At 36.0% G+C, this 25,896-nt stretch overlaps 1 protein-coding gene and 1 long non-coding RNA gene across 8 annotated transcripts in view; one reads left to right on the top strand and one right to left on the bottom strand.

Moving 5' to 3' along the window:
- The window catches only part of SLC4A10 (solute carrier family 4 member 10), a 299,064-nt gene that overhangs the window by 24,627 nt on the left and 248,541 nt on the right, over positions 1–25,896 (bottom strand). For all 7 annotated transcript variants that reach the window (XM_045480001.1, XM_045480002.1, XM_045480003.1 and 4 more), the window contains 6 exons: positions 23,319–23,424; positions 17,032–17,193; positions 15,210–15,323; positions 14,007–14,168; positions 4,894–5,145; positions 2,367–2,435 (listed from right to left, as the gene is read on the bottom strand). In XM_045480001.1, the coding sequence (XP_045335957.1) occupies positions 2,367–2,435; positions 4,894–5,145; positions 14,007–14,168; positions 15,210–15,323; positions 17,032–17,193; positions 23,319–23,424 (865 nt within the window). The remainder of the gene's footprint in view (positions 1–2,366; positions 2,436–4,893; positions 5,146–14,006; positions 14,169–15,209; positions 15,324–17,031; positions 17,194–23,318; positions 23,425–25,896) is intronic.
- Positions 1,083–17,114, top strand: LOC123598985. Its single transcript, XR_006712911.1, has 3 exons — positions 1,083–1,093; positions 12,923–12,932; positions 17,048–17,114. It is a non-coding gene; the product is annotated as an uncharacterized LOC123598985 (long non-coding RNA).

Here is a 25,896-nt window from a genome sequence, read left to right as displayed (position 1 = left end):
CTATCCCCCATGGTATTATTGCCTTGGTATCCGTTCTGTTTGGCTAAGCAGCCTGTGGTCACCTGAATTGACAACTAGCCCCTCATGTAAACACATGCCCTGGACTACAGCCGGCAGACTAACAAGCAAATGTAAGTTTCTGAGATGGCTCCCCGAAATGTCCTTACAATAAGCACTTTCCCCTGACTCCCACAGCCTTCCCCTTGTGTGCTCCTTAGAAAAGACCCCCATGGGGCTTCCCAAAACCCTGCTTTTTATTTAAATTGATCAATCAGCCTTAGACCAGGAACCCCAAAGCACTTTATCCACATATCCAAATAAAGGCACGTGGCCCAGGTCTTGATTCTTTCTCTGTCTGTACTCTGCCTTGACTTCCTCATGTGGTCCCTTCAGGTGTGCCAAGTACTTCCTCCAGGACCTGTGAGTGATGAATTACCTATTTCAATTTCTCTTGTAGTCTACCGTTGAACCACGGCTTGCCATCCAGCACCCTGTGCTCCATTAACATGTGTGAAATTTGACAAAATCATAATAACCAGGTGACCTTTCTTTCATGTATTTGAACAGCAATGCGACTAGTAGTGTCATAGGAAAAGCAGCAATTTATGTATTCCTTTTGGCCAACAAAAAATAAATTTATTTTCAATAAATAGCCCTCAGAATTCGTCTCCTTTCAAGAAAACTTTAGTGCTTCAGATCAATAATGTTAAGTTATAAGACAAGATTATTCAAAGGCAAATTTAAGTAGAAATCTGCTTCTGTCCTTGTGTGGCATTCTTCCCTGTGTCTCTCTGTGTCCTCTCTTCTTAGAAGGCTGCCAGTCACTGGATTTAGGGTGAAGATGAGCTCATTTTGAGTTCCAAAACTAATCCATCTCCAAGACTCTATCTTTAAATAAGGTCACATCCTGAGTTTCCAAGCAGGCGTGAATTTGGGGGAAGCACTATTCAAGCACCATTAGAGTATCACAAGCACGAATAATTTGCTAAGCACCTCCGCAAAGATTTACAATACAGTTGTGGTCATTTTAAAATGCGTCCACAAATTCTTCCACACTAATCTCTTCAAGAGATGGGGTCTAATTTCCCTCCACGTGTGCAAGCTGGATATAATGACTCACCCCTAACATATAAGAAAAAAATGGAAGTGACCATGTGTGACTTTGGCAACTAAGCCAAAAGGCACAGTGACTCCACCCTCCCTCTCTTTCGGGTTGCTCACGCTGATGGAAGTTAGCTTCCGGGTCATGAGGGCACTTGAGTCTCCTGTGGAGAGGCCTGTGTGGCAAAACAACAACAGCAACAACAACAAACAAACAAACAAACAAACAAACCTGGGGCATCCTGCCAAAAGCCAGGGAGAGGCTGATGCCTTTTCCCACAGCCGTGTCATCAGCCATCTCAGACCCTGGTCCTCCAGTCCTATTCAAGCTTTCAGATGCCTGCAGACCTTGTCCACATTCTGACAGGAACCACATGAGACACCTGGAGCTAGAACCACCCGGCTAATCTACTCCCAAATTCATAACCCGCACAAAATGTGAGATAATAAGTGTTTGTTGTTTAAAGCCACTAAGTGAACTGTAATCTGTTATGCAGCAATAGAAAATTCATATAATTATATTGATTTAACCAATACTTACTTGAACAACTAAGTTTTCCTTTGTACCTTGAAATTGCCTTACCCTGTACCTTTACTTTTAATTTTTTAAAAAAAGAATCCTATAACTATAATTGTAATAATGATAGAAACACAAGCATAAAAGGAAAAGAATCACCCAGGGTCTCACTACCCTAATAAACTGTTTTTATTTATCTACCTTCCTTTTTGGTCCATTCACACTCACAGCTTTATAAACCTATGGTAGGTACAGCTTGTTTTCCTACTTTTTTGCTTTGGATTATTAAGCCATAAGCATTTTTATCATGTTCCTTTTATGGCCATCATAATTACCAATTTTAAATGACTGTACCATAGACCACTTAATTATTTGACTGCTGATGGATAGTTGGGTTATTTCCAATATTTTGATAGTATGTGTTACAATGAACATCTTTGTGCATACAGTTCTTTTCTGTTCCATACACACGATTACAGTAGCAAAGATTAAAAGCTTTTGGATATATTTTGAAATATACTGTCATTACTTTTCTAAGAGGGTTGTAAAGTCTAAACCTTATACAGTTTTAACATAACTTACGGTAAACACAAGTACCTTAAAGTTAGGAACCAGGTTGAAGAAATTTAATTGTGGTCTGAAAGCTGATCGTCAGATGATGTCATTTTCTTAGCTATCACATGATTTAGCATGAATCGACCCAAGATAAGTCATCACAGATGTGCATCATTTACTGAAAGCAATTTACCTGAATTCCCTTTAGAGATGAAGCACCCATATAAAGAAACACCCCATATAGCACGGGCATGGGAATAAACTGTAAAAGAAGAATTAGAAAAAAGATACAAGTTATTTTCAAATAACTGCTCATGCTGTTTTTCACTTACCAAAGAAAAACACAGAAAAATATTTTAGAAGCAATAGTGGGCCAAGTCAGAAGACTCAGGTTCAAATCCCCACTCTAGCAGTTTTTTAGCTGCATAATCTTAGGTCAGTTACTTAAGCTCTCTGTGCCTTAGCTTCCCCACATATATCTAAAGAGGGATGGGGATAATAGGGTTGTTATGAGTATTTAATAGGCCAAAGCCTAAAAAGGAAATTTATAATACATAATAAACAATAAATATTAACTATTATTATTGTACTACTATAGGGATATTTGAATTTTGCCTCACAATGATAAGATAATGATTTTTATGTGACCACATGAATATAACTATACAAACAGGACAAAATAAAACAGATGACAGTTGTTTTTAATCTACCTGGAGGGGAAAAAAAGGTATGTGTTCAATGAAAACTTTGATATTTTCTGTACCAGAGTGCTGAGACTATTTCAGGCACAGGAATATTTAAGATGGTGAAAATTTTTGTTAGCATTTGAAGAGAAAAAACAAGACTAAATTTACTGAAAAGACAACTACATTTATCTGGAAATAATTTAGGTGAATATTAGATATATTTTATAAAGTTATATTTATTTTTATAAAGTTTATGTTTATATTATGTAACTTTATATTTATAAAGTTAATTGGTCAGAAACATGAAAGCAATCTTGATATAAGCCTATTCTATTTATAAGCTGTCTAATTTTCTGTCATAGAGATAGTGAAATTTGGTATCAATGGTGTGTAGTGAAATTTGCTATAGTTTTTTTCAATTTTTACCATTGTTTTAAATAAATACAAGTGTTACTTTAGTCTTTACCAGTTCTGAGCTGGAGTAGCACTTCTAAATGAATCTGATGCAGGTTATTATAGTAGTTTAGACAAATGTAATTATTTATGCCATTGAAATGTTTTCTCCAGGGGCGCCTGGGTAGCTCAGTCAGTTAAGCATTGGACTTTGGTTCAGGTCATGATTTAGCAAAGATTCGTGAGTTCAAGCCCCCTGTTGGGCTCTGTGCTGACAGCTCAGAGTCTGGAGTCTGCTTCAGATTCTGTCTTCCTCTTTCTCTGTCCCTCCCCTGCTCTCGCTCACTTACTCGCTCTCTCTCAAAAATAAGTAAACATTAAAATAATTGAAATGTGTTCTCCAATTACATAGTTTTAAATGAGGAAACTTTTTTTAAAAGTACTTTCTATGTAAAAGTTAAGATATGTGTTAACCAGGTTAATACAGATATTTATTTATAAATAAATATAGTAGCTTTGGAAACTATGACTCAGAATATGCTTTTAAAATAATGTAATTTAATTCCCTTCCTCGTCTTTTCTCCATTTAATTTTTGGGTTGGTTAAGGTTATTTGATAAAGCTGATCTGTAACTATACACTGAAGTGTTCAATGGATGGTTTATGTTCACAGTATTGAAAGATTTAGGCTTCAAACATTCTCTTACACCGATTTCTAAATATGACAACTAAAATGAAGTTTTATTTGCATGATAAAGTAATAAGAAAGAAAAAAGATATTGGGATTAAAGATGAAGAATGGAGCTAACATCTAGATGTTCTTACATTATGCCAGATATTTGCAAACATGTGAACTGTTCAATTTTTCTCTTTTTACTGGACTAGCTCAGCATAATTCTAGCTCTATAGTTACTTATATAACATAGAAATGAATTCTTACAAATGTACTTGCAAAAAATGATAAATATAAGTAAACTTGTATAAATGACCGAAGGATTCCATCAAAATTTTCAAAGTACAGGCAAATAAAATGAGCTATAATTTAAAATATAATTGACATACCTTGGTAATATCTGCCAAAATTCTATGTCAAAATAATTACTCTTTAAAGCTTTTCAAAATGGATTCAATTATTTTAAATGTGAAAAAATAAGTATATACAATAGTGATGTCCATGTAGCAGTTTCATGTAACATTTATTACACAAAACTGCATATGTGTCCATGACCATTACATTGCTCATCTCTGTACCTCTATTTTGCACTAGGTAATGTTAATTGCAAATACATCGGACAAGAAAATAGAGACTTTATTTCATGTAGGCCTACAATGAATTCAAGTCAAAAATTAGCTAAAAATGAGTGACCTGTCCCCATAACTTGGTAACTATTTCAAAATTATGAAATAATTTACACATCAAACTTTACTTTGCCAGACTAAATTTCTCATGTATTTAAGGATTCTGACATATAGCCCATAACTTCCCGTTAAGAAGTTGTATAAACATGGTAAAGAAATTTATCATTTGTATCACATGTCATACAATATTTGCAAATTGTTGGCTTAGATTCAAGTGAGATTTCTTAAACAATAATAAATATATTCTGCCCTCTCTCAACTTCATAAAGGTAAATTTAATTACCTTCAGAATACTGGTCATGAAGACTGATGAACCCATAAGAATAAAAATCATAAGCCCAGTAACCCTTTGCTCCCGAATGCCAAGAAACTTGGGCTGTTCTCCTGGAGCTGAACATTCTGATTCCAGTTTTAAGCTGTTGACATGAGTGATGGACAGGACAGTGGCAGCCACAAACCACGGCAGGCCCATGATGGAGCACACCCCTAGCATGACAGCCACCATCAATAGATCCAGATGGTACCCGCAACCTTTCTGTGGAAAGAAAAGAGGATTCTCACAGAAACTGAACTTAGCATGGAGACAAATGATACCGCCACCATGAAACCATGAGAATAGAAAGGAGAGATTACCTTGAGTCTTAGACAACTGATTCTAAAATGCAAAACAAGGTAAAGATAAAAAGGTAACAGTGTGAAAACATATAATCCACTTAAAGAAAAGCTGCAAATGTTCCTTTTACAATTATGATTATAGTGACTTCTATCTACTTTAATAGGTTTAATGTATTACTGGGTTAATATTATGTTAGTTTCCATTCTATTTCTGTTGGATAATTAAAGTCATTATTAAATACAGTCACTTCTCTTAGTTTCCTTAAGTAGGCAAGTTGAATCACAATTCGTATATCTACTCATTTGTGATTAATTCATACCAAAAAATTACTGAATACCATATACCAGGCATCAGGTAGAAAACAGAAAACAAAGTAAGGATTGTATCAACAACAACACTCAGAATGGCCTGTGAATAGAAATTACTTCCTGACAATGCTTAAGAAACCCTTCACATCAGATCTCCTAAAGAGAAACTCTTCTCAAACATTCTGTGTCCAATTGCCTTCTTTTGTCTCAATGGGAGGGTGTCTCAATGTCTTACTGGGAAAAATAGTATCATGGAATCTAAGCTTCCTTATATTTACCTATTTTTATTCTAATACAGCTTTTATTCTCTATCTTATTCTCATCTGTTTCAGTTTCAGCACCAGAAACATTTGGCCCCTCCCTAAAATGAAAGTTTTTGTGTTTTCTACCTCTCTGTGATCCTGCTCCACTCTCACTGACCTCCAGGTGTTGCAAACTTCATGCTTTCTAGGACCAGGCAGGAAACATAACTGAGGAAACAGGTGCAGGAGGCATGTGGAGTGGAGATGCAGGGAAGTGAGACAGCTCTCTAGGAGAGGGTGAGTGGCTGAGGGCAGGTGGGGAAGAGCAAGCAGCGTTTCCCTCGCCCTCCCCCTCCCCCCACCATAGGAAATCATCAGCAAAAAGCCTCAGAGGTAGCAAATGGCTTGGCCTACTTTACGCTCCAACTATTAATGACTACTTCATGAAAGGTAGTATGATAAAGTGGTTAACGGCTTAGGTTCTGGAGATAGGTGGCCCGGGATCAAATGCTGGCTCAATCAATGCCCCTGGACAAATCATTTAACCTCTTGTGCCTCTGTTTCCCTATCTGAAAAAGGATGATGGTGATAACAGGAGGCACCCCTTTGGGTTGTTGTGAGAATTAAATTATTTAACTTTGAAAATCATTTAGAACAATGTCTAATATGCACTAAGCATTCAGTAAATGTTAGGGACTATTATATCCTGGCAATTGAACAATAAGTTTTTATTTGTACTCATTTGTTTCAAGGCTCCTCCATAAAATTACATGTTTCTTAAGGGCAGGTAACATATAATTTCTCAATATTTCCTGTAGTTTTTTTTTTTAAGATTTATTTATTTTTGAGAGAGAGAGCACAAGCGGGTTAGGGGCAGAGAGGGAGGAGGACAGAAGATCCAAAGTGAGCTCTGCACTGACAGCGGCGAGCTCGAAGTGATACAGGGCTGGAACTCATAAGCTAGAGCCTTGAGATCATGACCTGAGCCAAAGTCAGACGCTCAACAGACTCAGCCACCCAGGTGCCCCTTTCCTGTAGTTTTTAACACAATCATTGGCACACAAGAAGCAATCAATAAGGAACAGATTGGCTTTTTTAGAGGGAAATATGCATACTTCAACCATTATAGAATTGGGTTTAATAAGTATAATTTAAAATAAATATAGCCATTAAGTTTGTTATTATGAATATGAGCAGAAATTACCAATTCTTCTAGAGGAATAATTTTGGCCTTTTTTTTTTTTTAACCAGGCAGTTTTACCAAACTGCAAGCAGTTTCTAGTTAATATGAAAGCTACTATAGCCAGGAGTGTGAAATATGCTGAGTATTTGTTGCATACTCGTCCTGGTGGTGTCTTCTTTCTGCTATTTTGTTTTGTTAATCATTCTATTAAGAGAAACACACTTAAAGTCAATTGTACTTCCTTTTCTTTCTGTCTACCCCTACGAAATTATAAAAGTGCAGGAGACGACAGTGAGGAGAAAATGGCAGATATCCACATAAGGACATTTTCCTCCTGTGTTGTCACCACGCCAGTGGCAACCTTCCTTGGGTTGGCTTAGCTGTAGCAATGTTCCAGCTCACAAGAATGCCTAAATTCAAATTCCCTCGTGAATAGGACTCTAGAAACTTTTTTTTTTTTTTTTTGCAAGTAACTCAGGAAAGATTTTTATTACTAAGAGCTGGGACACCGGAAGAGAAACACTCTGGTGTCAGCTTAACCAAAACAGCATTGGAAGAAGCTTCACCAGAGCCACACTATGGTCTTCTAGTCCAATGAACAATTTGGAAGATGTAGCCACATAGAACAGAACTCAAATTTTGGTCCATTTAAAGGACCATGTCTTTACCAGTTAGAGGAGTGTTTTGTCCTAGGGACTCTGGAGTGAGAAGGATGTAGGAAGCAAAGGACCTAGCTCTGCCTCTGAGGGAGTATAGTGTGAATGGTGCCCCCTGGGCTGTTTTGCAAAGTTAAGGTACTGCTAAGCGAGAATGGAAGAAGTGCTAACAGCCATGAGATAAACATCAGAGGAGGGCAGGGGACAGGGGCTTTGAGATTCTCACTTGCGCATGCGTTTTTTGGCACATCCTAGGCTTTCCCAGGGTTCATGTTCACTATGGCTTAATAATACAAGGAAGGCCTTCTTCATGATAGTGATTTCCTATAGCTCTTACTTAGGGTTTTACAAATATGATACAAATATAAACAGTGCAATTCTGGATTGCAGGAAGCAGACAAAATAATGGTTTCAGAGTGAATAATTTCATTTTTAAATTTAGAAAGCTAGTTTTGTAAAACACAAGTATCAATAAACACAAAATACAATCCCCTCCCGATTTTGTTGTACAGTAATAGGAGCATCTTAACTTCATGTGAATCAAAGGAAATAAAGCAGTGCTGGCACTTCTACTAATTAATCATCATCCTTCTTGCGTTTCATTAAATATCTTAAAACTTGGTCTTTGTACCCAAATTATTAGCTGATAGGCATGACAGCCAAAGAGAAGTATCCCTTTGTCAGAGAGAGAACTCTGTACCTTCTAACATATTTCTGTAGATTTTTCTGAAATAAAGACAGAATCGGAGCTTTTATTCTCACTTTCATCCATGAATCACAGGAAATGGACATATGGGAGGAAAAGGGAGCATAGCAACAGGTGATGCTACACCAGACCCCACTAAAACCAACATGCAGCAAGACAAGAGGCCAGCCAAGAGGACCATCTGATACCCAGATGCCACTGCTGAAAAAATTCATTTCAAAGCTTGGCAGCAATTTCCTGCATCTGTCAAGTTAACCACATAAAAGACTATAGATTGACATGAAGAACCAGGCTGACAAAGAGGGCAAAAAAGAACATATCAAATGCCATAATCATCAAGAGAATGTGGTGCCAAATGAATGTTGCAAATGCATTCATTTACTCAAGTGATCTGAGATTGTATTGCTGTTTATTAAAAATGATGTCAAAAGAAGCCTGAACTGTCTACAGAAACATGTAGAAAAGCCCACAGTTGTATCTTAACAGAAACTTTCTTTTCTGTAACATAGTGTCTTTCTTTCCACTTTTAGAGAATGTACTTTAAAAAAAGGCAGTTATTTCTAATGCGTTTCAAAGGGATTCGGCTAACCTATGCCTAGCCCACTTCTCTAGGTAAAAAACAAGAAGTGTTAGAGAGAGTATGGATTTGTATCTATATAGAATATAGATAATAATTTGCCTTCTCAAATTTTTACACTTGCATTTTGCAGCTTCTATCACTCCTGAATGACCCCAAAGACCATGAGGTGCAGTGAGTTGAAATTTTGCTAATTTGAGCCTCTTCATTCTCAAGGAGGAGGAAGTCACTTAGTGAGTTGGGCCAACTTCTTCAGCTCAACACAGCTTTACTCTGTATGTAGTAACACTCTCAAAATGATATAAACATTTTTAATGGCATGAAAAAATGCCCTATAAGAAAACTACTTTGGTAATGGAAGTGAAGAAAAGGTGAAAAGATCTAAAATGTAAGTTTGGGAGACATACAAATGATGAATTCCAAGGTGACTTGGATATATGATGTGGACTGAAATACACAATGTGGGGTCAACCAGGTGTTTGTTACAGAAACTAGGAAACATGATTCATTAAGCTTTTGGGGGGCATAATTCAACCAAGGCAAAAATGGGTTTTCAAGTGATAAAAAAAAAATTAGTAAAAGCTGAAAATGTGGTTAACTTGTGGTCTGGGGATATACTCAAGAAACACGTATCTTTTCCTGACAGTGTGGTTCAAGTCAAAGCCAAGAGACTGTGCAAACATTTCAGTGAAGCAACAGGTGGGGAGAGTAGCTATGGAACAAACCGTTACTCTGACTCAAGAATGTTCTGAGAATGTGATTTTTTTATTGTTATTAACAGGAAAATCAGCAGCAGCAGACCGCACTATACTGAAGCTTATAATGGTTAGAGGTTTAAAAAAAAGTGTTCAGTGTACGTAAAATGTATCTTCACTGGAAGGAACTTGCTTTGCAAACATCCACATCTAAGGAGGAGGATGGGGTGTTCAGACTTACAGGGACCAAGAAAAGATTAATTCTTCTACTCATGGCAACATAGCAGAGCTTATGATGAAGTCGGACTTGCTCTATTATTTACTAAATCCAGGCTATGAAGGGATAAAATATAAAAATTTGATTGCATAGTCACTTATTTGTAAAATAAAAAATTAATTATAAATAATGTAATATATTTTAGTAATTCAGCCTCAAGTTTATTTCAGGCTTTGGGGAGCCTGGGTGGCTCAGTCGGTTAAGCATCTGACTCTTGATTTTGGCTCAAGTCATGATCTCGCAGTTGTGAGTTCAAGCCCCATGTCGGACTCTGTGCTGACAGTGAGAAGACTGCTTGGGATTCTCTGTCTCCCTCTCTTTCTGCCTCTCCCCGGACCCCACAAAATAAATAAATAAAATTTTTAAAAAATGAAATGTTTTAATGCTACATTTAATTCTACAAATGCAAGTACTTGAAAAGCCCACTTAAAAATGTTACATGATATTTTAGCTATTCTGCATAATATTTAAAGGGGAAATATAGTGCATTTGCTGAGTTGGAGCTTTGGAAAGACTGTGTATATCAAGGGCCTACCACAGGCTCATGAAGAAGGAGGAGCAGGTGTTATGTAATTTATAAGGTTTGGAGACCTAGAAAGAACAAGGAAATGGAATGGCCAAAAAAGGTTATATTACCCTCAGCAATCTTCACTTACTTCTATATTTTGTTTCAATACGGTTCCATTAATATATAGGAAAAAATACTGCCTGTACTAGTTTAGCTGGTAGTCTTTACAAAGAATAATTTTTTAGTGAGATCAGTGGGATTTCTGCCTAATTATAAAGGCTAAAAACAAAAACAAAAAAACCTAACTTACTTGAAAGGCTTACTTTCTTCCTAAAATAGGAGTCTTTTAGCTCATTTTAAAATGTGTAATATAATGAAATATATATACAGCCATCAAAAATGATAATGCAGATATATATTGGCATGGGATGACTACCATGTTAATGCTCTTACATGAAAAATAATACAAGTAACATATGTCATATGAAAATATATATTTGGGTATATATCAAAATTTTAACAATATAATCTCTAAGAAATTTAATTATAATGTTTTTCACTTTTGTCTTTTAACTTTTTATATTGTCTAATTTTTTTTCATTTATTCTTTTTAAAGTTTACTTATTTTTGAGAGAGACACAGAGAGCACACACACACAAGTGGGGGAGGGGTAGAAAGAGAGGGAGAGAGAAAATCCCAAGCAGACTCTGCGCTGTCAGCTCAGAGCCCGATGTGGGGCTCAATTCCACAAACCAGGAGATCATGACCTGAACCGAAATCAAGAGTTGGACACTTAACCGACTGAGCCACCTAGGTGCCTCTATTGTCTAATTTTTTTTTAATTTGTTAATGTTTATTTATTTTTGAGAGAGAGAGAGAGAGTGTGTGTGGACAGGGAAGGAGCAGAGAGAGAGGTAGACACAGAATCTGAAGCAGGCTCCAGGCTCTGGTCTGTCAGCACAGAACCCAACGCGGGTCTCAAACTCACAAACTGCGAAATCAGGACCTGAGCCGAAGTCGGATGCTTAACCGACTGAGTCACCCAGGCGCCCCCCTACTGTCTAATTTTTACACCAAAAGCATATGTTACTTTACAATGAAAAATATAAAGATTCTTTCAGTTTTAAAAAATAAATCAGGGGGCGCCTGGGTGGCTCAGTCGGTTAAGCAGCCGACTTCAGCTCAGGTCATGATCTCGAGGTCCGTGAGTTCGAGCCCCGCGTCGGGCTCTGTGCTGACAGCTCAGAGTCTGGAGCCTGTTTCAGATTCTGTGTCTCCCTCTCTCTGTCCCCCGTTCATGCTCTGTCTCTCTCTGTCTCAAAAATAAATAAACATTTAAAAAATAAAATTAAAATTAAAATAAAATAAATAAATAAAAAATCAGTGTCTGGGAAAAATGTTTTCCTACTTCTTTTATTTTTTTTTTTTTTAATTTTTTTTTTCAATGTTTATTTATTTTGGGGACAGAGAGAGACAGAGCATGAACGGGGGAGGGGCAGAGAGAGAGGGAGACACAGAATCGGAAACAGGCTCCAGGCTCTGAGCCATCAGCCCAGAGCCCGACGCGGGGCTCGAACTCACGGACCGCGAGATCGTGACCTGGCTGAAGTCGGACGCTTAACCGACTGCGCCACCCAGGCGCCCCTGTTTTCCTACTTCTTAACAGAGTTAACAGACTAACAATATTCAACCTAAAGTACTTACACATGTTTTATAGATCTATTTGATCAACTATGTAACTTTCCTAATTAAGTTGTGGCAGTATTTGCTTTTGCAGATGACAGATATCTTAAAAGCAAATAATATTTTTGAATAATTGTTATTAAATAAGTAGTCTATTAGACTTGGAAATCTGAATTCCTTGTTTTGAGGCCTGCACATCACTCAAAGTTTCCAATATTGAATGGTGTAGTTCAGTGGTATTTTGGATCCAGGTCGTATAGGCTTATGGGAACCAATAGTTTAATTTCCTAAATTTCTTCCTGCCAATTGATGTCACATTGGTAACTTGAAATGGGTCATGGTGGGAGTATTCACACCATGAAAATCAGCAAACATTATAAACCAGGGTCTCTCTTTTGTAAATGCAGAGAACTGGTTGTTAACCATGTACCAGCATACCACTTGTCTAGTTTCCAAGACTTTTCTGACATATTTTTGTAAAATTACCTTTCTAAAAAAAGTTTTTGTTTAAATTCCAGTTAATTAAACATGCAGTGTAATATTAGTTTCAGGTGTACAATACAGTGATTCAACACTTCCATGCATCACCCAGAGATCATCACAAGGGCCCTCCTTAATCCCCATCACCTATTTCACCCATCCCCCACCCGCCTCCCCTCTGGTAACCATCAGTGTGTTCTCTATAGTTAAGAGTCTGTTTCTTGTTTGTCTCTCTCTTTTTTTCCCTCCGCTTATTTGTTTTGTTTCTTAAATTCCACATAATTAAGAATTTTGTCTGACAAAAACAAAAAGTGAAATTGAACACACTCCTTTTAAAAAAGGTTTGGAGCACTAGAGTTAGTTTCTACAAAGAGAATGAAGAACGCTCTTTGTTTTCAAATAGACACACATTTTCTCCAAAATATACACCAAATTCCTTCTTAGTAAGATTTATTACAAATAATTGTGCTTTCTTACATTAATGCCATTACTATTTTCCATCAAATAGTTCAATCACAGATTGTTTAATCCTTCTAACACACATACTTATGAAATCCTGTAAAGTAAGATTTCTGTTGCTCTGACAAGGAAACTTTCCCTAGAGTTTAAAGAGTATGTGAAGATAGCAGGAATTATCCCCACTATATCTGATACCAGAACAAAACAATTTGATTAATTGTGCATGTTTTGCTTTTATAAGTTTTGATTTAGATTATTTTTGACCATTCATTGGTTTTGTTGATTTTATATAACATATTCCTAGAAGTGATAGTGCTTACATTAAATATCTCAGAAATACTGCACACCAGTGAACAACTGTGATTATTCACAGTTGCAAAATGATGGAGTCAGAATATAATAAATAAGATATACCCATATTTATTCTCTTTGTATATAAAAAAGTCATTGAAATGTGCAATAAAACTCAGCAAAGAGATCACTTACAAACTATAACATTTATGGCTGGGTTTTCCATAATGTCATAGACATTATGGAAAGATGAATAACTAAAGCAAATGAGAAATACCTGAATATGTAATTTGTTCCAATAATGAAAGCAACCTAATAGACAATACTTAGGGTCAAATAGAGAAGTAGAAGAATGGCATATACAAGACAAATTGGTAAAGCTGCACGTCGCCAGAATAGATGGTTATTTCACTAAATTGTTTTAAACATGGTAAAGGTACAGCCTTGGCAATGTGTATTTTAAGTTCTGGAAGTAAGGTTTCAGAGTGTAGGCTCAGCCAAGCGCTATAAATACATTAAAAAAATTAATTAATTTTAAGCTCATTGTAAGACAAAGTGTCATGAATACAGACAATAAACATTGCAAACCTGAAAACATTATCTTAATATTTCACTATACAAATGAACAGGCAAAGTATAATAAATAGTATAATAAATATCACTCGACGTCCATTAAGTCATGAGCATTTGCATTAAAATGGATGTTAAAATATACCTTTAGCTTATGCTCTTTTCTGTTGATGATGACAGCTGTAATCTGTTGGTCCATAAAAATTAGAATAGTGCAGAGCAAAGCTGGAATGATGGCAGCTATTACTGTCCACCATGGATTTGGACCTAAAGGTGTAACAAACCAGCCACGATCATCTCTGGTAGGCTACAGGAAACAAAAGAATGTATATAGTTAGTTACTGGATTAATGAATACCTAATCAAATTAAGTCTTACAGATGCTACCAGGAAAGCACCAATTATACACTGATATGCTGTGTGAGCTACATTTAATAATAATAGTAATATCCACAAAGCATTTATAAGGTACAAGGCACTAGTCTAAGTGCTTTAAATATTTTAACTCTTTTTTTGTTCAAAACATTCTAAAGAAGATACAGATAATAAAATTGAGGCATAGAAGGGCCTAGTAAGTTGTCCAAGATCCCAAAGGTAGTAAGTGGTGGAGACAGAATTTAAACTCTGACTGGCTCAAAAATCTATGTTCTTAATCAACACCTACAGTAAATAAAATAATATTAAATTTATAATTTGCAGTTGACAAATTTATTTACATTTATAAATAGCACATTGACAAATGTGTATAATTCTTATATGTGTGCACAGGCCACTATGTGAAAATAGCATAAAGACACTTGGTCCTTTCCGGAGTTCAGGGAATGCTTCTGAACATTGCTGGTGCCTGAGATGAGTCCCAAATGAATTCATTTTGACAATTCTTTGAGGACCTCCCCATCCCTGTCTGACAGGTGAGAAAACTGAGGCTCACAGAGGTTAAGTAACTGGCCCAAGAATTGCTTACTTATTAACATGGTCAGAATTCCAGTCCAGACCTAATTTTATCTCTTTCCCAAGGCCTATCCACTGCGCAATTTTGCATCAAAATAACGCATTTTTCCCTTAGTTTCAAAATGTGTCCTTATCTTTCAGGAGTGTTGCATATAGATATTCCTACTAGAATAATTGACAGAAAAATTTTTCAATTAGCCTCTAGATAACACTTCTGTTTTTTTTCTTTTTAATATTAAACCAAAATTTTTACTCATGCAGTGGGCATTTTATTGAATGCTCTATTACCCTCTATTCCTTATATTTTCATGAAAATCTCAAGTACTAGGGTTACAGCTATCATCTAAATGAACATGCAGAGATGGAGACATAGATAGTAAATGCTATGATAACTTCACCTTGAAAACACTTGGTACTTGTAGTTTTGGAGATGGAATCCCAATGGCATAGTCAATTAAAACCATACACAGAATTGTAAGAAAGACAGCAAAGTCACTCACTATGGATCGAACCTAAAAATGATGAAAACACTTGTCACTTAAAGAACTATAAATAGTAAGGAATACTCAAGAACACAATTCAGAATCACAATTTATAAACACTTTATGACATAATATCACAATATTATATTTGATGCATATTATAATATTACAATTAGCTCTGTCAGAGCCTGAGTATATATTTATGCATTCTGTCATTAAGATGGATATGTACTCAACCTTTCTAGAATCAGGCATTCTGTAATAGCTACATGGTGATTGTGCTGTTTTCAGAATTTATTTAAAATCTAAGTTTATTAAGTGCATCAATATCTAATACACAGAATAAGATTGCATGGCCAGAATTAGGCTGAATTTTAGGATTCTTTCTCCTGAGGGTACCATTTTAATATGATAATCTAAAGCACAATAAAACAATCTATTTATATTGAATAAGCAGAATATTTTAGTTAGTTTATCTGGGTTGTTAAGTATGGAAGCAGGGAATGTGTACAACAGAGCGGAAAAAATTTAAAGTTATTCTGTATAAGCTAGTTCCTTTTCCTTTTTAAAAAAAAAATTAATTCCAGTGTAGTTAACATACAGTGTTATAGTCATTTCAGGTGTGCAATACAGTGATTCAACAATTCCACACATCACCCAGTCCTCATCAAGATAAGTGTATACCAGTTTTTAAAGCCATTTTCCATTTATTTAAAAGAATTTTTTTTTGAAGTTTATTTATTTTTCAGAGACAGAGAGGGACAGGGCGTGAATGGTGAGGGGCAGAGAAAGGAGACACAGAATCTGAAGCAGGCTCCAGGCAAGGAGCTGTCAGCATACAGCCCTACACAGGGCTCGAACCATAGACACGGAGATCATGAACTCAGTCGAAGTTGGCTGCTTAACCGACTGAGCAACCCAGAGGCCTCAAGCCATTTCTCATTTATAAAGCCACCGTGGATTAATTAAATTGAGCTCTGGGGAGGGGAAAGGAATTAATCTTCCACCTTAGGGAAGGAAGAGGTGACAAAAACAGAAGTTTTACCTGGAAGAAACAGTTCTTAAAACATTTTCCTAGAGTGGAATTTTGATCATAATCTTTAGCTCATCCCTAAAAAGCTTGTTTTCTTGTTTCTTTTCTTTTTTTTTTTTTTTTTTTTTCTTTTTGGCTGAGTCAGACATTATAGGTGTTACTTTGCAGTGTTAAATATTGAACTAAGCTGTTTCTCTGTTTACTTTCCTCTCCAAATATGCAGATGCAAACGTGGTGGGTTAGGGGGAGGGACTGACACTTTAAAAATGAAAAAGAGAATAGTGTTCCAATGAGTCTTGCAGGGGCTTTCCCAATTAGAGAATGTAACAGTGGCTCCTATGAGGTATCTGTCAGGCTGGAATAGTTCCCACTGTTCACTGGGCAAGAAAGTGACAATCAGTAATGCAGTGTGTGCTTTTGATTTCCAAAAGCGTAAGTGGGAAAGTGGGAGCTTATCTTTGGGATCTGAAGTTAGAATAAAAGCCCGGAGGGAACATGCAGTCCCAGCACCTGGATCACAAAGGATCCTAGCACCTCTCTCATCGCACCTGACTCCTAACCTGGCAAGCTCCTTCACATTACAAAAAAAAAAAAAAAAGCTTTTTAGTGGCTCCTTTTAGGACCGCAATTGCTATTTCTTTTGTCTTAAAACCCATATGACTATAACATACTTCGTGTTGATCAGGAAAATTGTAGTCGAAGTACCTTGGTTGGAAAATAGCGGCTGGTCTTGAACTGCTTCAGGGTGGCTGACAGAGTAACTGTGGAAAAGAACAGGATCACTGACCAAAACAGAACATCTGGGACATATGGGTGATCATGGCCACAGGCTCGTCCAACATATTCTCCATGCAACGATTTGCATTCCTGCCAGAGGAAGTAAAACAAATGGAGCAAATAAGGGGAAAAAAGGATGCATTTCTTTCAGAAAACTAACATCTTAAGATCAATCTCAGTGATTGAACAGAGTAGCTTCATGAATTCTATTTGAATAGGTAGTGAGCAATTTTAGAGATTTAGATTATGTTAAAATTGAACACGAACCGCTTACAACATTTTTCGCTTTTTAAAAATTAAATTTAAATCTACAAAACTAATTGACTACCAATCAATGTATATTTAACCTAATCTCCACGTAGTTCCTAACACTAGATTTACTGAAAGTATGACAGGCTTGATGAGTGGTAACTAGGGTGAACACCATGCCAAACCATTTAAATATATGATCTTAATTGATTTCTACATCCACCCTATAAAATAGGGAGATGTCATTATTTCTATTTATGTCTGAGGAATCTGAGACATAGAGAAATTAAGTAATTTGCCATGGCCTCACTGCTGCTGGGTAGCAGAGCTTTGAGACAAACATGGTGCCTGTGGTGGGAATATTATTGCACAGTGAAGAAGAACAGTGATTTTGTAGAATTATCTAGTCCAAAAGCTACCAAGAAAAATGAGAAAGGCAACAAGAAAACTATGATATATTGCTACTTAAAATAAAATTGGGAGTCAAAGATGGAGCTCAAAATTAGGTTACAGAACAAAAGAGAAAGAGTTACTATGTGAGTAAGGCAAAGTTCATATTTATTATGACTTGTCCTTGATCCAATATTGTTTTCTTCCTGGTATGTATTTTTATAAGCCCCTGAAGGATCATTCTAATTACTACCTTAGCCAGGAGGTGGCAGCAAAGTCAAAAAAATTTCTTTTCTCCAAGAAAAACAGCATTTTGAAAATTAATAATTTGAATTGAAATAAAAAATTATTTTAAACTCATTTTGATTTCTCTTATTTTATATTAAAGATCCTATTACTGAAGTATTTTTTTTCCAACACAGAGAAAATAGTGCTTTACGTGATCCAGTGACCTTATTAGTACTTGAGATATTCTGGACCTACACAGAAATTGAATTGCACCAGGGCACAGAAAGATCTTAGAGAAAAATATGGACTGAGGACTGATCAGCAGCAGACTCTGCCCAGTCCAGAGTCTGGATTCCTTGTATAGCAGAAAATGAATACCTTTAAAAGATTTTGGAATAGGTCACAGATAATCACATTATCCAAAAACAAACCAACAGCCAATAAAATCTATTTGGGACAGCTACCCCTAAGGCTAGAATTCTTGAGAAATGTTGTTAGCTTACCTTATAATTATTTTTAAAAAATTGTGTCCCCTTTTCTAATTTAGCTGCAAATATCTTCCTTGTTAGCTAAAGTTGAAATTCTAATTATCCATATTAAGCTAATACAGAGCACAATAATTTGGATAATTAAAAGACCAAAGAAACCACACCCTCCCAGCCTTACTTATGGTTTTAATTTTCCTTCTGTCAAAACTCTTAAAAAATATACAAAGTACCAAAAGTGAATCGTTGCATTTTTAGTCTCTTCTCTTGCTCCTCTCCAGAGATGCTGGTAGAGCAATTATTAAGCAAAGTCATGATTACACAGAATGGCTAAATACAAACAGGAGCTAGGAGATGAGTTGCAAACACATCATCTATAGATTTGTGGCCATCTTCAGTCTTTTGTGCCAATATCAAAGTCTTCTAAATATTCCTTGGACTTGGCTGGGTCTTCTTCTCAACTCTTTTTTTTTTTTTTTTTTTTAATTTTTTTTTTCAACGTTTATTTATTTTTGGGACAGAGAGAGACAGAGCATGAACGGGGGAGGGGCAGAGAGAGAGGGAGACACAGAATCGGAAACAGGCTCCAGGCTCTGAGCCATCAGCCCAGAGCCTGACGCGGGGCTCGAACTCACGGACCGTGAGATCGTGACCTGGCTGAAGTCGGACGCTTAACCGACTGAGCCACCCAGGCGCCCCACTTCTTCTCAACTCTTAAGAACATAGATGCCATTTAAAGGAGCATTCAGTGCTCATATAATCTATAATAAATTGCCAATAGCTTGCCTTGTTACTTTAATTCAAAGCAAATTTGAAAAGGGTGGGTTTTTTTTTCTTCCTTTGTAGAGGGCAGTATGCTATTTAAAAATAAAAATCGTGACCTACAAAATTCTACATTAATTTTCTGGTTTATACTAACTATACCCCAAACACAAACACACACACACATGAACCACTTATTTTATTAATAAGAAATCAAAGTTGGCATTATCATCTTCCTCCTTATATACATACAAGCTAAATATGTAATTCTAGCACTGAGACAATTCTTAGCCAATTTTTAGTCAATTGCTCGTGAATATTTTAAACCTTGCCTAGGAATGACTGATTTTGAGATACTGTTAATATATATGTATATTATCATATACATATATATATATATATATGAAACCTACATATCCTAACTTGCCATAAAAGACCTGAGTTAAACATTATACATGATAGCCAAGATATGAAAATAACCTATATGTCTGTTGATGGATAAATGGATGAAGAAAATGTGGTATAAATATACAGTGGAATATCATTCACCCTTAAAAAAGAAGGAAATCCTGTCATTTGCAAAAAATATGGATGAACCTGAAAGAGACTATGCTAAGTGAAATAAGCCAGACATGGAATGACAAATACTTTATGACTTCGCTTATATATGGAATCTAAAAAGTCAACCTCATAGAAGCAAAGAGTAGAGTGGTGATTACCAAGGACTATGGGGGATGAAGAAAGGAAAATAGGGAAATATTGGTCAGAGGGTCTAAAGCTTCAGTTGTGTGGGATGAATAAATTCTGAAGATCTAATATATAACATGGTGAATATGATTAATAATACTGTATATAGTTCAAAATTGCTAGGACAGTAGACCTTAATAATTCTCACCAAAGGGAAATAAAAAGGAAAAGAAAGGAAAAGAAAGAAAAAAGAAAAAGGAAAAGAAAAGAAAAGAAAAGAAAAAAGATAACTATGTCAGGAGACAAGTATGTTAACCAGCTTAATTGTGGTCATCCTTTCACAATGTATACGTATATGAACACATCATGTTGTACATTTCAAATAGATACAATTTTTTTTTTAATTTTTTTTTTCAACGTTTATTTATTTTTGGGACAGAGAGAGACAGAGCATGAACGGGGGAGGGGCAGAGAGAGAGGGAGACACAGAATCGGAAACAGGCTCCAGGCTCTGAGCCATCAGCCCAGAGCCTGACGCGGGGCTCGAACTCACGGACCGCGAGATCGTGACCTGGCTGAAGTCGGACGCTTAACCGACTGCGCCGCCCAGGCGCCCCTAGATACAATTTTTCTTTGTCAAACATACCTCAATAAAGCTGAAAAACAAAATGAACCAAAATAAAACACTTGCATTAAGTAGTAAATTTGTGACATGGAACTACTTTTCAAAACAATCATTGAGGGGCGCCTGGGTGGCTCAGCCAGTTAAGCGTCCGACTTCGGCTCAGGTCATGATCTCAGGGTTTGTGAGTGCGAGCCCTGCGTCGGGCTCTGTGCTGACAGCTCGGAGTCTGGAGCCTGCTTTGGATTCTGTGTCTCCTTCTCTCTCTGCCCCTCCCCCACTTGTGCTCTATCTCTATCAAAAATAAATAACTGTAAAAAAAAAAATTAAAAAACAATCATTGAATGTTTATTGAATACTTACTATGCATATAGCAGTTTGGGAGAATCAAAGAAAGCTAAAATTCTTCACCCTTGCAGAGTTAGCAAGGCATAAATTACAATTCATGAGATATGTAACAATTCAATAAAAACTTTTCAAATGAATAACGTATAAAGTAAATGTTATATCACTATTTTTATAAAACCAATTATGATAGCCATTAGCACAGTGTTTTATTAATAAAATGCTTTTGGTGATGCTGGGGATTACACTGAAAAAAAAAACCCAGCAATTATAATCAAGACAAAAAAAATTAATGGTTTTCATTGACTTAAAAATTACAAGATTTTTTCATTGTATAGCATTCCCTTTGGTGATAAAGGCTATTTCTGGTCAAGATTAGCAATTACCCATTGCAAAAACTGCTTTTAACTAATGAAAAATAATATGAAAATTTCTGCCAGAATGTTAACACCTAGTACAGAACTAAAAAAAAAAAAGTGCAAGATTTGCTTTGATTGCAAAATATTTCTTTACTCTGCTTGACCCTAAAACTTTTAATATCTAAAACTAACTCATTGCCAGCCAGATCAATTGTGCTATGAGTCTCTTAGAAGGTTATTAAGCATTTTCCATTACACAGAACGAATATTATTATTTAACATTAAATTATTAAGAGAATATATATTACACATAGAGTAAATTATCATGTTAAATAATCTAGAGATTAAATTACTGGGTGTCTGTACTGAAGAGGACACCAAGATGAGTACATAAGGGACGCTTTAGATGTAATATCTTTATAGTCTACCAAAGGGAATATAAATGGAAGATACACTGCTGACTAGATCAACCACAATCCCATGTCTAAATTCTAAGTAACTGTAGCATTCTTTCTTGTTCAACATTTCTTTTATTGGTCCATTTAAATGGCTCTCCGAAAGGAAACAGTTTGGTAATGTTATTTTTCTAGGGACTAGTAGATGGAACAGAATTAAATGTTAATTGTAACAGAAAAAAACAAGAATAAGTGAAAGTTTATTCTAGAGAAAATAACTAGTATAAGAAAAAATATAGGCCATAAAATAAATATAGGTCATAAAATATAGGTCAAGATAGAATTTTAAACTGAGTAAGCAATTTGATTTTGATTCTGAAAGAAAACATTTCATGGGGGAAATTTGCAGAACTAGGCAATAGGTCAAATGTTCCTAAAGGTATCATACTTAGAGTTTTACAATATTTGAAAAACAAAAAAATGATTTCTAGGAGCACCTGGGTGGCTCAGTCAGTTAAGCATCTGACTCTTTCAGTTTAGGTCATGATCTCACGGTTTGTGAGATTGAGCACCTCCCCCAACCTCCGCTCCCAGTCAAGCTCTACACAGAGCACTCACGGCACAGAACCTGCTTGGAATTCTCTCTCTTCCTCTCTCTCTGCCCTTCCCCTGCTCATGTATGCGTGCATGCACACACACTCTCTCTCTCTTTCTCAAAATAAATAAATGAACTTAAAAAAAAAAAAGATTTCTATGTTCCACTAACGGGCTCACTTGCTAAAATAGGTGTTTCATGCAATGAATTAGTATTCATATAGTATTATGCTGATGGTTATAATGGAATTTGAGCTTATACAGGTTAGTAAAGTGGCAGGAGCTATGGATTGTAATGTTTGTAACTAGAATAATTCAGATTCTATTTAACATTTAGTAAAAGCAGAACACTCAATTTCTCCAGTTATGATTAGATTGAACAGAAGAATGCAAATACAGATGGAAAAAGAGGTGCACAGACATTATAAGAGATTAGGAAGAAATGAGAAATGCAGCTATGGGGTGGGGGAGGGGCAGAATCACAAAACAGAGGAAAGACAAAATTTTCCTTTCTTTTAAGTACAGGATTTAACCCTGATAGGGAAAAAATCATTGCCATTCCTTTTCTTGAGTGAGAGATAAGAAGAAAATGTAAGTAAGAAAGCCCTTCCTGAGGAAGGTGCCAGAATTTTGTTAATAGTGATTTTGTTCTTCCTAAGACTTCAATATTTATACTAAAATATTAACAAACATCCCCTCCCCCTCAGCATATTCTGAACAGCTGGAGCAGGATTACAGAGTGAAATAAAAGCATTCTGGGTTCTTTACACAGAAGGCCGACTTACTTCTGCCATATGGTTTCATTTAGGTCAACACCACTCTTATTTAATGTGCCTTCAGTTAATCTGGCCATATTATGATTGCTCTTAGAGTAACTCAGGCCTACTAACTATTAGTAAAACTTAATAATGAAAGAAAACCCCAGTTTGCTAATGAAAACCTAAAAATGAAATTAAAATTAACACAAAACTATTACTTGTATAATAGTTATGCATTCAAAATAATTTACCTTAGTGGCAATAATTCATTCAAAATGTCAACAAAAGCCCTTACGGTAGTAAGATCCAATATATGATTTATTTTTCAGTGTTTAACTTACCGACACAGTTAGGTTCTCCCAAATTATGTCAGAAGCAGAAATATTGGACTCCCTCCATTCCTTCAATGTATCATTGCTAGGATTATGCGGTTCTACACAGTTACACCTGAAAAAGCAAAATAAGTGTCTTTTGTGAACTAAGTACCTTTTGTCACTGTACTTGAAACAAATGTGTGATGGATTCTTCTTCTCCAGTTATAACTTTCCTCTATCTGAGAGAAAAGTAGTTAGGTCATCCTAAGCTCCAAGACAGAAAGCATGATAGATATATTGTTATCTAGACATTAAACTACTCTATAGTACTCCCTCAAATGAGAGAGGTCATTTCCTCTCTGTCCCAGTGACAGGAAATCCCTAAATGTATTGGTTAGAACACAAGGCTTTTGGGGGCTTTTGAAACCAGGATGCCTCCTAGCCTTTACCATGACAATTTGCCCCTAAATTGTAAGTCATGGGGTAAAAATGATAAATATCCAAATCTATTATTATAAATTACTTATTTTTATTAATATTATATAACCATATCAATTAAAGTTGTAGTTAATTTATATTCTAAAAGTCATTTATAGTTTTACTAATTAGGCTGAAGCAAGTACTCTAGGTATCAAAAAAATCAATCAGTACATGAAAGCTTTTTTAATACCTACTATATAGAAGGTAACATAATGAATGCCAGGTGCGGATAAGAGAAGAGGGAAAATGCAAGATTTGGGCATAGTACTGTTATTATGTAATAGAAAACAGTTTTTGACTTCACCATTCTTTATAACTTTATAAATAAATCAGAAGACACAAGCAAAAATTACCAACAGATTAATGGTCTCAGATGTTAGTTTCTTTTTTTTTTTTTTTTAATTTTTTTTTTTCAACGTTTATTTATTTTTGGGACAGAGAGAAACAGAGCATGAACGGGGGAGGGGCAGAGAGAGAGGGAGACACAGAATCGGAAACAGGCTCCAGGCTCTGAGCCATCAGCCCAGAGCCCGACGCGGGGCTCGAACTCACGGACCGCGAGATCGTGACCTGGCTGAAGTCGGACGCTTAACCGACTGCGCCACCCAGGCGCCCCTCAGATGTTAGTTTCAATTTACAAATTGTTTGTTTCCAAAAATTCATTCATAAGCTGACTATTTGTCCTTCAGAAAACAGTTTCTTACAGAAGCATTTTATAAAAATGGTGGTTGGACTCCCAGATTAACCCATATATATATATATATATATATATATATATATATATATTGCATAACTTAAAAGTTATTTGGACTGCTGTATTAGTGGTATTAATCAAACTGTAGAACCTGACTACCATTACTAACATTATTTCTGTAGAAAAATATCTTATAGTTTCTACTTGGTAAATCCCTCTGCCTAATTAGACAATAGTCTCTCTTATGTCTTCTACTTCAGACACTTATTCGTTCACTTATTCTTCAAAGAATATCGGGTGTCTATTTATTATTGCAAGACACTCTACTTGACACACAAAAAGCATGCTTCCTGCTATCACTAAGGAAGATTAGAAGGTTCCTCGGCTGGGCTCACTTGGGGTTGGACCTCTAAGAGGGTAAAGTGTTCCAGTGAGAAAATTGGTGACAAAGGTTTTAAGGGACTGGGATATAGAAGCATTGGCTACTATGGGCAGCTGCAGTGACCCCCATGGTAGCAGAGGGAGAGCTATAGCAAAAGGGAAACAAAGGAGCCTGAGATGCAGTAGTAGACATACATTAATGCAATTTATTTAAAACTATAGGTTACTAAGTCCCAGGTACAGGCTGGCTGTACATAAAGCTCTATTCTTTGCTGGCTGCATGGCCATGGGAAGACCACTCAAACACTCTAAATCTTGGTTTCCAACTGCAATAAAGTCTTGCTCAGGAGAATACCAAAGAAAGTCTGGACTAAGAGAAGGGCTCATACTAAGCAAAGAAGTACAGTAAGAGGTAAAGCTGAAGATGTCGAAACTAATTGAGAGTCTGACTATACACTTGATTCCAGATACCCTCCCTCTACAACTATACACTAATACTTCCCTTCTCCAGAAAAGTTATATTTCCCCCAACAAAAAAAGGTTAGAGTTTCCCAGAATCTTTAGTCAAGCTGATTAGTAAGGTCTTCTGCTGTACAAAGCCAGTCCATAAGGAGTAGGAGATATGGCTGTTATTTCAAATGTGCCAATCCCAACACAAAGTAATGAGACACATGAAATAGGCCTAAAGAAAAGAAAAAAATGAATCTGTAAAAAGTCATCTTAAAGAAGTAAAGGAATATGAATTACCTGTCATAGAATTAAAATAACCATGATAAGGACTCTCCATGAACTCAAGAAAACAATGAACAAACAAAATGAGAATATCTGCAAAGAGATAGAAAATACTAAAAAGAACCAAACAGAAATTTTGGAGCTAAAAAATATGATGACTAGACTGAAAAATTATCTAGAGCAATTCAACATTAAGCTCAATCCAGCAGAAGACTCAGTGAACTCAAAGATAAGCCATTTGAAATTTTCTAGTCAGAAAAAACAGAATGAAAAACAAAATGAAGAAAGCCTAAGAATTATATGAAATACTATTAAGCA

The sequence above is a fragment of the Leopardus geoffroyi genome, chromosome C1, assembly GCF_018350155.1.
Source record: "Leopardus geoffroyi isolate Oge1 chromosome C1, O.geoffroyi_Oge1_pat1.0, whole genome shotgun sequence".
In the NCBI taxonomy this organism is placed as follows: Eukaryota; Metazoa; Chordata; class Mammalia; order Carnivora; family Felidae; genus Leopardus; species Leopardus geoffroyi.
Note: the sequence above shows the minus strand (reverse complement) of the source record. Positions and strands in the feature narration are given on the sequence as shown.